The 16519-nt window shown below is 41.0% G+C and overlaps 1 protein-coding gene across 1 annotated transcript in view; it reads right to left on the bottom strand.

Moving 5' to 3' along the window:
- LOC116570531 (contactin-associated protein-like 3) overlaps positions 1-16519 on the bottom strand; it is a 163156-nt gene that overhangs the window by 133243 nt on the left and 13394 nt on the right. The window contains exon 2 of the mRNA XM_032307716.1: positions 3093-3203. Coding sequence (XP_032163607.1) covers positions 3093-3203 — 111 coding nt within the window. The remainder of the gene's footprint in view (positions 1-3092; positions 3204-16519) is intronic.

The raw sequence follows: 16519 nt of genomic DNA, 5'->3' as shown, positions 1-16519 counted from the left end.
GCAGAGCAGCAGGCCACGGTGGGGCCGGAAAGGTCCCAGCAGCCCTTGTCCCTGGCTATGGTCCCCCTGAGTCACAGGTTAAAGGGGCAGTTCAGGACTCCCGTGTCAGTTTCAGTATGGCACCTGTCACCCATCAGGGATCCCAGGTGCCTCGGGAAGGATTGCTAACTGGACCCCACCACTTTGGCAGACAGGAAGGCCGCCTTAGCTGGTGAATCCTGAGCAAGGGGCCCTGGGCAGAAAAAAAAAAAATGAAATTCCTAGAAGGGGCAATGCAGATGAACCTGGCTGGATGGAAAATCAATGTAAAGATAAAGTGTTTATGCCTTTTCTTAGGGACGTGATCTGAATCACAGCGTTTCTTCTTAAGCAAATTCTCAGGTGTTGATCTCCACACAAGTCATGATCTGGAGGGCGTGAGATGGAGCCCCGTGCCGGACTTCATGTTCCGTGCAGAGTCTCCTAGTCCCTCTCCTCTGCTCCTCGCCTCACTCACGTTCTCTGTCTCTCTAAAAAATAAATAAAACCTTATAAAATAATAGAAATAAAGAAACTGTATTACTGACTGCTGTCTTACTATGTTCTACATCAGGTAGATGCAGCGATCAGCTACATACAAAATCCCTGGCAGGCGCCATGAGGGTTCAGATAGTTCTATTTTTCCATAAAAATAGTGAAAGCTCAGAGACTGCTGGACAAAATAGGGAGGTAAGACAGACACCTTCTTTACAATCTCCAGGTACCATAATATAGACCAAGGACATTTTAGCCACATAATCGAGTTGTCTAACACGGCTTCCATCACCAGATCTTTGCCAAATTTTCAAAAAAGCTACAACTATTATATAGGAAGAATCATCGTCATTATTATTATAAAATCTTCCATATTTTATACAATCCACATGTTACATCATAATATCCTAAACTGAAGGGAACTAATCTGTTCTCCAGCACTTACAAAGTCAAAAGATACTCCAGGAAAGAATCTGAGATGTTGGCTTTAATTTTTTTTTTAAGATTTTATTTATTTATTTGAGAGAAAAAGAGAGACAGAACACAAGTGGAGTGAGGGGCAGAGGGAGAAGCAGGCTTTCCTCTGAGCAGGAAGCCTGGTGCAGGGTTCAATCCAGGGACTCCGGGATTATGAGCCCAGCCCAAAGGCAGACACCCAACCAACTGAGCCACCCAGATGCCCCTGGGATGCTGGCTTTCAACGGAAAATATGTATAGATAATCCTTCAGAAGGAATATTGACAAACCGTGCTGTCTGAATTCTGCCTTAGGAATGGGTATGAAATCAGATGGTAAAATGAAAGAATATTTAATGAAATATGTATTGTGTACAATGATAGTAGCAACAGCCACAAGAAAGAACCTCATCAGGTGATTGCCACATTCTTAAAAAATTAATTTAAATCTGCAGAGAGTGATCTGACTATAGTAAATACCTTTTGTACTTACCATTTTACAATGGCTGCTTATGATAGTCTAAGTTATTAATTTTTTAATTAAGTATAATGGAAATAAATTCATCTTAAACACTGAGATTTTCCCTTCTGATGTTTATAAACTTCCCAGTGCCACCACATTGACAGGACCAGAGGCCTGAATCATAAAAATATTCTGTATATGCAAATCAGAAACACAATACACAGGCCCCTTGGGATCCTTTAAACTAATTAAAGATGGTGCTTATTTGGTTTTTACAGTCTTTGGGCAACCACTGGAAAATTTAGATGTTAAGCTGGTATTAGAGGAACCACCAGACCAAAAATAGTAAATTTGATCATTTAATTACTAATTGAAAACCAGCTTCAGTGAGAGGCTATTTTCACCGGAGGACTGAAAGTCATCATGACTGATGCTTCCTAACTATCTGGAGGAGAATATATCTGGCCAGAAATGGTTCTTCATAGTAAAAGGCCACGAAGGTGGTCCTCATCGGCATGATCTCTCCACTCCCCAAACTCACCAAAATCCTCCACTGTGTGCTTATGGGGCCCTATCAGTCTATCTGATCACTTGTGGGGTTCCTATACCTGACTTTTGAGGACATGATAAAATTCAAGCTATACTTAAACTGTGATCTTAGAAATACCGAATAAAGGGAGGCAAATGCTCCATTCCATCGTAATGATCTTCAGAATTTACATTTACGTGGGACACAATTTAAAATTTTACTTTCTGGATGAATCATTCACCAAAAAAATTAATCTATCCCTTTCCAAGGTAGTAAAACATTTGCGTTTTCAGTGCATGTATTACTCAGTTTACTGAACTATTATTTGTGCAAAAGTGAAAGCAACTTCATCCATGACAGTCAAGGAGCAAGAGTGAATGAGTGAATACCCCCAACACACCCAAAAAAGGAAGCCTTTAGCTCCCTTCCCATGGATACGAACACAATCTATTTTCAACAGGAGGCTTTGTCCCGGCTCCTCCCAGGCCAGGTCCTGGGATGGGGCTGTTTCCCCATCACTACCCTGTGGCAGCTTCCCATCTTGCTGGTGCCAGCCAGTGGCTTGCTTGGTGTTCCCCAGTGCCCATGACATTGGCTCATTCATTTGTTGTTGGGTTTTTTGTTTTAAGACTTTAATTCTATATTTGAGAGAGAGCGAGAAGAAAGAGCAGGAGCTGGGAAGAGAGGGAGAAGCAGGCTCCCCACCGAGCAGGGAGCCAGACATGGGGCTCCATCCCTGGACCCTGAGATCACTGAGCCACCCAGGAGCCCCGTGTTTGTCGTTTTAGTTACCCACAATAAGCACACTTGCTAGTCACCCGTCCGTGGAGTGCTCTGAAACTAAAAAGGGATGAAAATAATTTGGAGCCTCCAGTAATTCCCTTCTGATTCAGGTCTCATTTATGACCACTTGCCGACCATCAGCAGGGAAGGGAAACATCAGAACCAACAGAAAAGAAGAAGGCTACAGACGCAGGAAGCTAGAAATGATACAAGGCTGAACCTGCTTCATTTCCATCCAACTGCGATGTAATTACTCTTCGAGCCACAAGAATGAATATGAGGTAAGAATGGTCGTTATTCTCTGAGAACGACTCGTGATGGGCTAACAGCAAGACAGCATCAGACTCACCGTCTCTGCGATTAAGACTTGCGAACCCCGGGCCGTGGCTGCTGGACAGCTGTGAGGAGCAGCTGAAGGACTCTCGAGGCAACGTGGACGCCAGCGGGACATCACAGCCATCTGTGAGGAAAACCGCAAATTCAGACGAACCCCTGCTCCAGGCACTCCCGACTTCTGCCCTCCCTGCCTTCCCCTGCCTTCTTCCTCGCCCTCCTCGCCTCCCTCCTGTCCTTGCTTCTACTTAACAGGCCGAGAAAATGCTAGAACCCATGGCGGACGTCGGTCTTGATCAGAGGTGTGTTAGTCGGTGGCAAAGAAAATAAAGCCCCCGATGGGTAGCACTTGCCATCTTCCGTGGTGTACATACTCCCATCGTGGGCGTTCCCAGCTGTCAGCATGATGTCACCAACCATCGCAAGGGTAAGGGGGTCGCACATGTCACTTCATTGTACAGTGTTTCCACCGTGCAGATTAAGAGATTAAAATAACCTCAAGAGCATAGACAAGAGTGAGATGCCATGAAAGAAAGTAGTACCTGGCGAGTTTGGAGAATTTACCTTTGTTCTTAACATGATTTACTTAACTGTAACTTTAGACAACTTAATCTTTAATAATGACTGTGTTTTAACAACTGGCTTACAAAATTCATGGAAAGTGAATGAATGGCTCTTGCTGGCTGCTAAAAGTGGTTCCAGCCCACTGCCCCTCAGTGGAAAACTATTAAAAGAATTTCCTTTAAAATCAGGAAGAAGACTTTAACAGGCATCACAGCTTCTGCTGAAAGCAGCTCTCAGAGTCTTATCAGTACATAAAAGAACCTTTAAGAATTAAAAGCACAGAATTGGGAATGGAAAAAAAAAATGAAAAAAGCAACCACCATCACTTCCAGATGATACAACTCCAGAGGCACAAAGTCCAAAAGTCAGTAAGTGACTGGTTTAATAGCTCAACATCCCAAAACCGATTTCATCTTAAACTCTAACTGGGGTCCAACGATAACTAGAATAGCAAATAACAACAAAACACGTAAAGTATCTAAGAATGAATCTTACAAAACTGTGCAAAACATTTATGGGGATAATTATAAAAACTGTACTGAATGACATTAAAGAAAAACTGAGTAAAATACAGACTTCCACGATCACAGACCAGAAGATTGCATTTATTTTAATATTTTTTTTAACTTATGTGATAGAGAGAGAGAGATTACAGGTAGGCAGAGAGGCAGGCAGAGAGAGAGGGGGAAGCAGGCTCCCCACTGAGCAGAGAGCCCAATGCAGGACTCGATCCCAGGACACTGAGATCATGACCTGAGCTGAACGCAGAAGCTTTAACCCACTGAGCCACTCAGGTACCCAGAAGACAGCATTTTTAAATGCTCAGTCATCCACAGTTTGAGCTAAAGACTCACTAGAAGTCCAATCAAAAGCCCAAGAGGATTTTTCATAGAAACTGAGTCGGGGAACCATGACTCAGAAGTTCATAACATGGGGTACAGATATGATTTAAGGAGCCTGCAAAGACAGAGGAAAACTACATCTTTATTTTCATTAAACCTCCCGCTAAAATTCAGCATTTTCTTTAATCATGAGCATAGACAAACCACAGCATCTTCAGTAGTGCCCATGCTTTTTTGTTTGTTTGTTACCATCATGAGTTACAGACCATCTTATAGCAATCATTGTCACAATATCTAGAAATATCATTTATGTTCCTCCTTATTTCCAAATGATCGTATTTGACCCAGCACTAGATTTTGTTATTTAATGAGCTAATAACAAAAAAACATTATATTACAATTTCTGATTTAGTGTATATATATAATGCATTTATAACCATTGCTATGAGAAGGGACACAGACTTCAGTGAAGTTCCAAAGGGGTCTGTGGCACAGGAAGGCCTAAGAAGCCCCCGTGATGGGTGTGTGCACAGGCAGCACAAAGTGTTGACCTATTACTGGAGTATGCTTAGTACTTTAGAAAATTCCAAAAGAGGAGTGTTATCTACAGGTCATGGTCAATGGAGCTAACTCGAGAGTTAGCCTAGAAGTCTCTCAGGGTCTAGCATGTTGAGCAGAACAGGCCTGCATTAGTCTCTCAGTACACAGGTGTTCCTGGGGACCTCACCACCACCTTGAAATCACACAGCGGACTGACAGCAAGAGAGGGCTATTCCCATTGTGTGGCTAGGGAAGCCTGCTCTCTTCCCAGCCCTGGCCCCACACGGGTCTGTCCTGATGCTAGTCCCCTCTGCTCACACTGTCGTCATCTCACCACTGAAGCTAGCATAGATTTTGCAACTGGACTGGGGTGGGCCTGGCATTCACCAGCCTTGCCGACCCTTGGGTGTCACTCATCCTTCGCTAAGCCTCGGCTCTCTCCTCAGTTCGAGGGGGAATCAATCACACGACTGGACAGTGATGCTATCACATGATTATGCAATGGAGAGCCAACCCCCACAACTGTGCAGTGGGCCGTTACACAACAATACAAGGTAACTCGCACAGCAACATGGCAGGGAGTACAAGGGGGACCCCCTCACGGAGAGGACTGCTGAGGGTTGAAAATGTTTGCTTTTATTCTTCTCACTCTGCTAAGACAAGTCAACACTTATTAAGTTCCTTCAAAAGATGCTATAAGGACATATTCCCCATAGAGAGATGTGAAAGGCAGTGTTCAACGTTCCAAACCATATTGTCATTTTTTACTCTTACTTCATGAAGCTTAGCTATGAAGCTTCATCTTTAAAAAGAAAAAAAAAAGAAGAAGAAGAAGAAGTAATAGCTTTAGTGTTGTAATCTTTCTTTGGAGGAACAATTTATAAAATTTAATTTTAAATGCCAATGTTTTTTATAACCCTAACTTAGAGGCTTCAAAACCAGTGTTCCAATGTACTCCAATGTAGTAGAAGTTGAGGACTTGTGTGGTCAAAAACAAGGTGGTCACATGCTTATAAGGTACCTGGAGAAGAGAGGTTCAGGATTTGGACAGTGTTTTCCAGGCATTTAGTGTGTTTCTAACTGCATTTAATCCATGTAAGGTGAAGCCTCCAGAGCCATCCCAAACCTATATTAACTACTGTTTTCAACCTGAAATGTTTAGGTTTTCTACTATGATACCCGAAGCAAAAATTGTCAAGACCCAACTTAATTTTCTTTTTTCTTCGCATCATTATAAAACATGTGAATCCCACTAAATGAGTATCTTTCTCAAGAATAATCTGATAAACATTATTTCTATCCAAAAAAAAAGATGATTCCTGAAATGTTTCAAAGGTACAAGAATTATTCACAAAGTATGGATTTTGACAAGTGAGATGACAATCAACTTTAAACAACTACTATTTATCACTTAAAGGGAAAGCAAGTTGAGTACAAATAATAAGCTTGTGAGAATTAACATATGAAAATAGACAGAGAATATTGCAGTTAAGTAAGCTAAAGCAATTTTATTTCCCTTCATAATAACCACTCATATTAATGAGAGTGAGTCCATGGAATAATCTTAATTTTGAGATGCACTCATCCTTCAGTGGTTCAAATGTACTCCAAGTGAGGTTCTCAGGCTTAAGAATACTAAAGGAAAAGTAATGGTCAATTGTCATGGGTTTTAGAGAAAAAACAAAAAATTGTTCATGATTTATGTATGACTCAGATCAGAGTGCTAGAGACATCCTTATGTGCATTCTGATATAATAAATCCATATTTATGAAATACTCAAACCTTGTCTCACTAGGTGCACCTATTACAATGTCATTTTAATCAAAAGCCTATTGTATGTCTTACCAGCAGAACAGCCTTAGACTGAGATTATAAAACAATATTCCAGCTTCTGTGTTTTAAAATTATATGTATTTTTTCCAGGTGAAATCTTAGAAATTTGGAACTTCCCACAACTGGAGACAATAGAGGTGGCTTAGTCTTCCCACTCTAGGTGAGCTGATCTGGGGGTTTTCTAGGCTCTTGATCATCTTCTAAAACTATTTAAATCTACCCTTCCCCACAGATAGAAAAGAAGCCCAGACAGACTCCGTCAGTTAGCCACAGCCTGTCTGTAATACATTTGTTCTGGTTTCTTTGACACTTCAAATTCAGTTTGTACTTAATTATGTGTAAGTGGTATCTTTTCAGGATGCCTTATCTTCTGGATGAGATTAAAAATTCCTCCACACAGAAAATTCATGTTTGTTTGTTTGTTGCTTGTTTCTCATCCTTTAGCATATCACAATGGACTCCAGTCCCTGGAATGGAACAGAGAGTATGACCTAAATTCCCCTTAACTTCCAGCGCTACTTGCTCCTCCCACATGGGCAGCTGGAATCAAGGCCCACACAGGGGTGCCCCTTGGCCACTAGACCAGCAAGGACATACGGACTCAGAAGAGCCTGAAGATACCTAGAAATCTCTCTCCATCAGGAGGAATGAGGCCCAGAGCTGCTGCTCCAATATTCCTCGATCCCTGCTGGCCCATCAAGGCCACTGAGAACTTTGTGAACATCTGGGGCCCCCACGCCTTCCTTCCTGAAGTGTGTGCTTTCAGAGTCCCAATCCGTATAGGTTCGGAACCATGCTGTCAGCACTTTGGACGGCAGTGCTGAACTTGGTCAGGGTTCAGGGGCACTGGCTAGTCTCCAACCCTCAGGTGCACACACCTGTGCATGTGTGAGTGATAGTAATGTCCCCCTAGAAGCAATGGGACATTCTGTAAGCATGGCATACAGGGTGCTCTAGGGACACGTGCCTAATTCTCCAAGCCCATCTCAGTCACCTCCACCCTCACTTGCCCCTGAAAATGTGTGCTGCTGTGTGCTCAGACTGGCACACCCCATGTAGACGCCATGTAGGACTATACTTGGCCACCAACTGGGCATCCCATGAGTTTGAACAACTGCATGAGTTTAAGTCTGAGTTACTTAGTTTCATGATCCTCAAAGCCCAGCATATTAGGAGCCCAGCTGTAGGAAAGCAGAGGTGATTTCAGATTTCTTGTCTGTTCCAGTAAGTTGTGCATGCCAGTAATAGAATACAATCATATCTCTGTGAGAACCAAGTCAGAAAGGACAAATTACACCAAGTTCCTGGCTAATTTATTTATCTCACCCATGCAGAGAGTGCTTGCTTACCCATTAGCACAGTCCTAAGTTAAGCACTCTTGTTTTTACTTCTAGGCTTGCTCTCCTGTCATAACCTATGTTGTGAATTATTTCAAAGGTTGGGTTTATGTTCACTGAATTAAATGAGAGCTATTTAATTAATAGCTCTAAATCCAGATGTTGCCTTTAAAATTATTCCTTGGTGTAGAAGGATTCACCTTTTTTGGTAAGTTAAATGGTAACACTAAAAAAAAATTTGCCATTGATTTTAGTGGCGTGATAGCAAATTAATACTCATTAACTGCAACTATTATTAAGTATGAATTTGAAATAATTATTGTTCTTATAATTAAATAATACCTCAGGTTCCCTCCAGCTAAGTGAACTCATACTGTTAGTGTTTCCTTTTTTAGATCAAAGCATTTGTAAAATGTCTTATGTTTTTTTGAGAAAATTCTAAATTACAAAATTATATATTCCAAATGCTTTATAAAAATGGTAGAAAAGATGTAACTGGGCAAATATTTGTTAATAAAAAGAGCTTCCTGACTAATGATCTGGCTTTGGTCTTCCAGAAAATCTGCAACTCAAAAGCACAAAATGACTTTTGAAAATGTCTTCTTGTTAGAATACCAAACAATAAAATTGAAAACAGGAAATCAATGGACAAAATCAATCAAATCAAAATCATTTACTGACCTTTGCAAAAGTCAGTAAAAGATTCTTGCCAGGCTAGCTTAAAAAGAGAGAGAGAAAGTTCACAAATTTCTAATAAGAGAAATCAAAGAAAGAACATCACCATAGATCCCACAGACATTAAATGGGTAATAAAGAAATAATATGGCTGACTCTACACCTATAAATTTGATAATCTAATTATCAAATATGGACTAATCCCTACAAGAAACAATTTGCCAATTTCACACAAGAAAGAACACAATCCGTATAGGCCTATATCTACTAAAGAATCTGAATCTATAATTAAAAACTTTCCAAAACAGAAGCACCATGTCCAGATGGCTTCAGTGACAAATTCTACCAAATATTTAAGGAACGAAGGTTACCAATTCTCTACAAATACTTCCAGGAGCTAGAAGCAGAGGGAAGACTTTCTGATTCATTTTATGACAAATGAATTACCCTAATACTAAAAGCAGTCATAGATATTACAAGAAACCCATAGACCGATATCTCTCATACACATAGAAGCAAAGTCCTCAACCAAGTATTAGCAAATTGAATCCAACAATGTATAAAGAGAGCAGATGTAATTCATCCCAGGTATATAAGGTCAATTCAACATTAAAAAACCAATTAATGTAATCGCCCACATCAACAAGCTAAAGAAGAAAACCACGCAATCATATAAAGAGATGCAGAAGAAAGTATTTCACAAAATGCAACACCTGTTTGTTGTAAACACTCTTATACGGAGGGGAACTTTCTCATCTTGAAAAAGAATATCTACCAAAAACCTAAAGTTAAATCATACCTAAAGGTAAGAAACTTGAAGCTTTCCTACTCCAATTGGGAGCAAGACAAGGTTGTTCCCTCTCCCCCTTTCTTTTCAATATCCGACTAGATGTCTTAATTAATGCAATTAGACAGGAAGAGGAAATAAAAGGGATACAGATTGGGAAGGAAGAAATCTTTGTTCACAAATGACATGATCATCTATGTAGAAAATCCAAAAGAAATGACCAAAAATCTAGAACTAACAAGGGATTATAGCAGCACACAGGATATAAGGTTAATATAAAAAGTCGACCCTTTCTTAAATACCAGCAAAGAACAGGTTGAATTTGAAATTAAAAACACAACACCATGGGGCACCTGGGTGGTTCAGTGGGTTAAAGCCTCTGCCTTCGGCTCAGGTCATGATCCCAGGGTCCTGGAATCGAGCCCCGCATCGGGCTCTCTGCTCAACATGAAGCCTGCTTCCCCCTCCCTGTCTGCCTGCCTCTCTGCCTACTTGTGATCTCTCTGTAAAAAATAAATAAATAAAATCTTTAAAAACAACAACAACAATACAACACCATTTACATGAGCATCCAAAAGTATGAAATACTTGGGCATACATCTAACAAAACATGGACACAATCTGTGTGAGGAGAGCTACAAAACACTGATGCATAAAGTCAAAGAACTGCATAAATGGAGAGATGGTCCATGTTCAAGGACAGGAACAGTCAATGCTGTCAAGATGTCAGTTCTTCCAATTTGGTCTATAATTGAAGGCAAATCCATAAAAATCCCAACAAGTTATTTTGTGGATATCAACAAACCAATTCTAAAGTTTACATGGAGAGAAAAAACTACCCAGAGCAGCCAACAGAATATTAAAGTTGGAGGACTGACACCAGCTAGTTCAAGACCTACTACAGAGCTGTGGCAGTGAAGACAACTCAATATTGGCAAAAGAATGGACAAATGGGTCAATGGAACAGAATAAAGCCCAGAAGCTGGCCCACACAATAGAGCTGAAGGTACCCAATGTAGCAAAGACAGGCTGTTTGACAAATGGCATAAGGACAACTGGGCATCCACATGCAACATCAAGAGTCTAGACACAGACTCTCACCTTTCACAAAAATTGACTCAGATAAATCACAGATCTAACTGTAAAGTACAAAAAAAATAAAATTCCCAAAAGATGGCTCAGGAGAAAATCCAGATGACCTGTGTTTGCAAATGACTTTCTAGATGCAACACCAAAGGCATGATCTATGAAAGAACGGATTGACCTGCTGGTGTTGATGAAAGAACTTTCTGCTCTGAGAAAGGCACTGTCAAGAAAATGAAAAGATAAGTCACAGACTGGGAGAAAACATTTGCAAAACATACATCTGCAAAGAACTGCTCTCCAAGTATAAAAATAACTCTTAAACTCAATAATTAAAAAGAAAAAAAAAACTCCATTTAAACATCAGTCCAAAGACTTCCTGGCACCTCAACAGAGAAGATGGCAGATGTCAAATAAGCAGATGACAAGAGACCCGACATCATCCGTCATCAGGGAAGTGGAAATTAAAACAATGGGATACCACAACACACCCATCAGCATGGCCAACACCTGGAGCTGGGCCCACATAAAATGCTGGCATGGACAGAGGGCAGCAGGAGCCCTCATCCATTGCTGGTGGGAGTGCAAAACAGTATGGTCTTTCTGGAAGACAATTTGGCAGGTTCTTAGAAAACTAAGTATACTCCCTCCGTGCATTCCAACCGCACTCCTTGGTATTTACCCAAAGGAGTTGAAAACTTACGTCCACACAGTAATACATACACGCTGTTTCTAGCAGCTTTACTCACTGATGGCCAAAGCCTGAAGTCAAACTAAGTGTCCTTTAGTCAGCGAATGGCTAAAGAAACAGTGGCACAACCAGACAAGGGGATCTTTTCAGCACTAAAGAGAAGTGAGCTATCAGGCCATGAAAAGACAGGAAGGAACCTTACGTGCATATGAGTAAGTGAAAGAAGCAAATTTGAAGAGGCTACACACCTGGAAAAAGTGAAATTATAGAGACAGTAAAAAGATCAGTAGCTGTCAGAGTTTAAGAGGTAGACAGGAATGAATGGGGGTGTGGAGCACCGGGACTCTTAGGGCAGTGAAGCCACTCTGTAGGGTGCTGTCATGGTGGATACGGTCTTTATACATTGGGCAAGTCCCATAGAGTGTACAACACCCAGAGTGACCCCTCACATAAATCATGAGCTCTGAGTGGTAACGGATTCATCAGTTTGAATGAAGGAAGCCTCTGGGGTGACTGCTGGTAATAGGGGAGGCCGTGCATGTGTGGGGAGAGGGGGAATATGGGAAATCCCTATACTTTGCGTAATTTTGTTGAGAACCCAAAATTGCTCTAAAAATAATGCCTCCTAAAAAGCAAAGTCCTTCTTTTTATCAACAACTGAGAATTTACTTACGAATAACGGCTGTGATTCAAGTAACTTCCCTGCGACAAGACACAAACGATTCAGCTCTACACTGATTTTATCCCAGCTCTACGTCAAGAAGACTGAAATTCTGCTCTAGTGCTTGGCTGAAAAATTCAAATCTATTCCTTCCTGGTTTCAAAATAATGCAAAACTGTGTGACTTCCCGACCTCAGAGGAAGCGGCCCTGGTGCAGCGCTGTTCCAGGTTTGTCACGGGCTGCCCTCCTTCCGCACACCAGAGAGCCAAGAATTTGCACCTGTTTCAAGGGCAGAATTTTAGTGATCCCAATTATTATCCATTAAGTTCCCCAAAAAACATTCAGCAAAAGGCACAGACACCCAATGGTGACTGTGGCTTTAGCATTACACCGGGACCACTTTTAATGACTCATCCTGCTTCTCATGAAGGATCCACAGGTTTTGGAAAGAACCAATATTTATTATCTTTATTTCCTCAGCTTCTAGCGCACTGCCTGGCACAGGGCAGGTATCTGATAAACGTGCTGAATTCAACTGGGCCACAAGGTGGAGAGCGACTTTCTGAAATCTCCATATCTAAGTAATATTTCATCTCGACACATGTTGAGCTCACACCACCCAAACAGCCAAGTTCGTCCTGATAGGAAAAGCCTGCAGGCTTCACTTCTGGGTACAGCAGCTCCACAGGCCACCTGCTGTCACAGGAGCAGCCGGGAACCCATGGTGTGCTCTGTGGGTGGCATTTAAACCAGGACTGGGGAGTCAGCAAGTAAGAAACAGAACCACAAGAATCCGGAACCCTCTCCTGCTCCTACTCAGAGGGCCACACTTGAGAAAGTCTGCTGTCGACTCACGTTGGCATTGATGTGGCTCTAAACTTTGAGTTTATTTATTTTTTAATTGCATTTTTTAAATATTTTATAAGCATATAATGTATTTTTAGCCCCAGGGGTACAGGTTGTGAATCGCCAGGTTTACACACTTCACAGCACCCACCACAGCACATACACCCACCAATGTCCATAACCCCACCCCCTCCCAAACCCCCTCCCCCCAGCAACCCTCAGTTTGTTCTGTGAGATTAAGAGTCTCTTATGGCTTGTCTCCCTCCCAATCCTATCTTGTTTCATTTTTTCTTTGCCTACACCCCAAGCCCCCCACGTAGCATCTCCACTTCCTCATATCAGAGAGATCATATGATAGTTGTCTTTCTCCAATTGACTTATTTCGCTAAACATGATACACTCTAGTTCCATCCACATCATCACAAATGGCAAGATTTCATTTCTTTTGATGGCTGCATAATATTCCATTGTGTATATATACCACATCTTCTTTATCCATTCATCTGTTGATGGACATCTAGGTTCTTTGTATAGTTTGGCTATTGCAGACACTGCTGCTATAAACATTCAGGTTCATGTGCCCCTTTGGATCACTATGTTTGTATCTTTAGGGTAAATACCCTGTAGTGCAATTTCTGGGTCATAGGGTAGCTCTATTTTCAACTTTTTGAGGAACCTCCATGCTGTTTTCCAGAGTGGTTGCACCAGCTTGCATTCCCACCAAGAGTGTAGGAGGGTTCCCCTTTCTCCGCATCCTCGCCAGCATCTGTCATTTCCTGACTTGATGATTTTAGCCATTCTGACTGGTGTGAGGTGATATCTCATTGTGGTTTTGATCTGTATTTCCCTGATGCCGAGTGATATGGAGCACTTTTTCATGTGTCTGTTGGCCATCTGGATGTCTTCTTTGCAGAAATGTCTGTTCATGTCCTCTGCCCATTTCTTGATTGGATTATTTGTTCTTTGGGTGTTGAGTTTGCTAAGTTCCTTATAGATTTTGGATACTAGCCCTTTATCTGATATGTCGTTTGTAAATATCTTCTCCCATTCTGTCAGTTGTCTTTTGTAAACCTTGAGTTTAAAAAGAATTTAACTAGGTGTAGCTCACTAACTGGAGACCTGCCTTGCTGACCCATAAATCTGAGCTATCCATTTCAAGGGGCAGAGTCTAATATCCCACAGACTCTACTCACATTGTTAAAATGGCTACAGAACAATGGAGTGCACCTGTTTTTAATTTTTGTTCAGACATTGTTCCCACGCCTTACCGATATACTGTGATTCTCATAAAATCACATAGCTCCATTCCATAGATGGTGCTCCTCCATAAGCTGATTCATGGAGCAACAGCTAATAAATATTTTGGGGGGAAACACAATTTATTTTGAAACTTTGGACAAATTTTTTAAGTTTCTCAATTTGCACCACCAAAAATTTGGAAAGAAAGTTATTTTATTCCCTCTCTACTCTCTGACAGTAAGACGATCAAAAATGACAAGACAAAGTTTTTAAAAATTTACGAGGACACATGAAAGGATTTAGATGTTCAATTATATTTTAAGAAATGTTTCTCCCGCAAGTCCACGTGACAAATCTTAACCAAAAAAACCCAACAACACCCTATTCTATTTGATCGATAAATACTATCACCAATAGTTGAATTTTTAGGACGAGGCTTAGGTGACTCGAGAACTTACTATCTTGGAAAGAATATTTAGTATTCGGGCATTTTCACTGGAAAGAATTTAAAACAACAAATACAAAATAAGTAACATATTTCCAAGCTAAAAACTCACCGTTTCATGAGAATGAGAAACAGAATACACGCCATTGCAGAGAAATATGTATTTTGTGCTTTAAATAATCCGCTGGGAGGCTCAAAGTCTGGTGTGAGCACCGACGGAAGCCTGGTCACAAGCTCTGCTCTGCGACTGGGTCCGCCCGCCTCTTGCTCTGCCTCCTGCCTCCTGCCTCCCTCCACCTCCCCGTCTTCCTCGTCTCCCTCCCGCCCTCCTCGTCAACAAGGACCGTTGTTCAAAAGAGTCTGCAGTTGGGGGCAGCAGGTACAATCAATCCAGCCCAAGCACGAATATGTGTACGTGACCCTTCCACAAAATACCGTTTTTCCCCATTTTGTTGGAGGGAGGAAAACACAAGGCAGTAATTTCTTCATAGAGCTCCAAGAATGTATACAGGATACATGGGGGGGGTTATATTTTGGGATTTGAAATATTATGGAATTTAGATGATTCTGGAAGTTTCAGTACAATCCACTCACAGTTAAGTATTTTCTGGAACAGCCCACTGAGGTCCTGGTACACAACAGTGTTGCTGTTTAATGTAATGTTTACCTAAAAATTATTTGAATTTCAATAGTAACAGTTCACTGAAAACTTGGGTCTCTGCCCAAAAAATTTCCATAAAACAATCATTTTGTTTAATAGTTCATGTTTATTCAAAACTAGAGGCCACTGCTGTTACACAAGTGGAAAATCGAACATTTTTAGGAAGCTTTAGGAAACACATCAAGCAAATACACACTTACACACTTACTTACAAAGGTAATATATCTATTTGGTGTTATTTCCAAGGGTGCAACTAAACATTTCTTTTCAAAATTCACCTGAAGAGGATGGGGATTTTTCACTCCTCTACTAACCTTTCCAGCCATGCTGAGATACAGCACTTGTGTCAAAGACAAGGGGCAATGCTGAAATGTTCAGCGGCTAGTAGAGATTTAAAATTCCCAGCCTATGTCAAAGCACACCGTGTATATATACTGCCGTTTCTTTTATAAACCTCTCAATCTGCATCATCTAGGCATTAGATAAGACCACAGAACTTAAAATTAGTTTATAAAAGATACAAATCTGCTAACCTTGGGGAATTCCAGATTCTAACAGAAAAATGCGTGATAAAATCCAATGTGTTGTTCTGTTTTAAAATATGAGAAATAGCTCAGACACCCGTAAAAAAATGCCTCGGTAATTTATCAGCAGTAATTGTTGAAATTTAATAATGTCACAAGTATACGATTAAAGTGCTATGAGCACGAATTAAATTGTGCCACCCAAATCCACCCACAGCGCCAACAGCCACACTTGGGATTATCGCTGTAACCTAACAGCAGTCCGTAAGAAAAGGAGATCAGATGAAAAACCACACATTTAAATGACCCCATTCACCTGCTTTCAAGCATAAACACATTTTCTTTGTTTAATCAAGAATATTCTCAATATCAGATAAAAGACAAATGAATGAATAAACATACAATCATATTAAAATATGAAACAGAAAACTTTTTTCCTAAAGAAGAAAAAATTTCACAATGTTGAAGAGCATGTAAAATATCCCATTTAATTCATTTTTCACTGATTATCCTTATATTTTTTTAAAGATTTTATTTATTTATTTGACAGATGGAGATCACAAGTAGGCAGAGAGGCAGGCAGAGAGAGAGGAGGAAGCAGGCTCCCCGCTGAGCAGAGAGCCCGATGTGGGGCTCGATCCCAGGACCCTGAGATCATGACCAGAGCCAAAGGCAGAGGCTTAACCCACTGAGCCACCCAGGCAACCCTCCTT

Source organism: Mustela erminea, chromosome 12 (assembly GCF_009829155.1).
Source record: "Mustela erminea isolate mMusErm1 chromosome 12, mMusErm1.Pri, whole genome shotgun sequence".
Taxonomy (NCBI): domain Eukaryota; kingdom Metazoa; phylum Chordata; class Mammalia; order Carnivora; family Mustelidae; genus Mustela; species Mustela erminea.
This window is presented reverse-complemented; position numbering and strand designations above follow the sequence as displayed.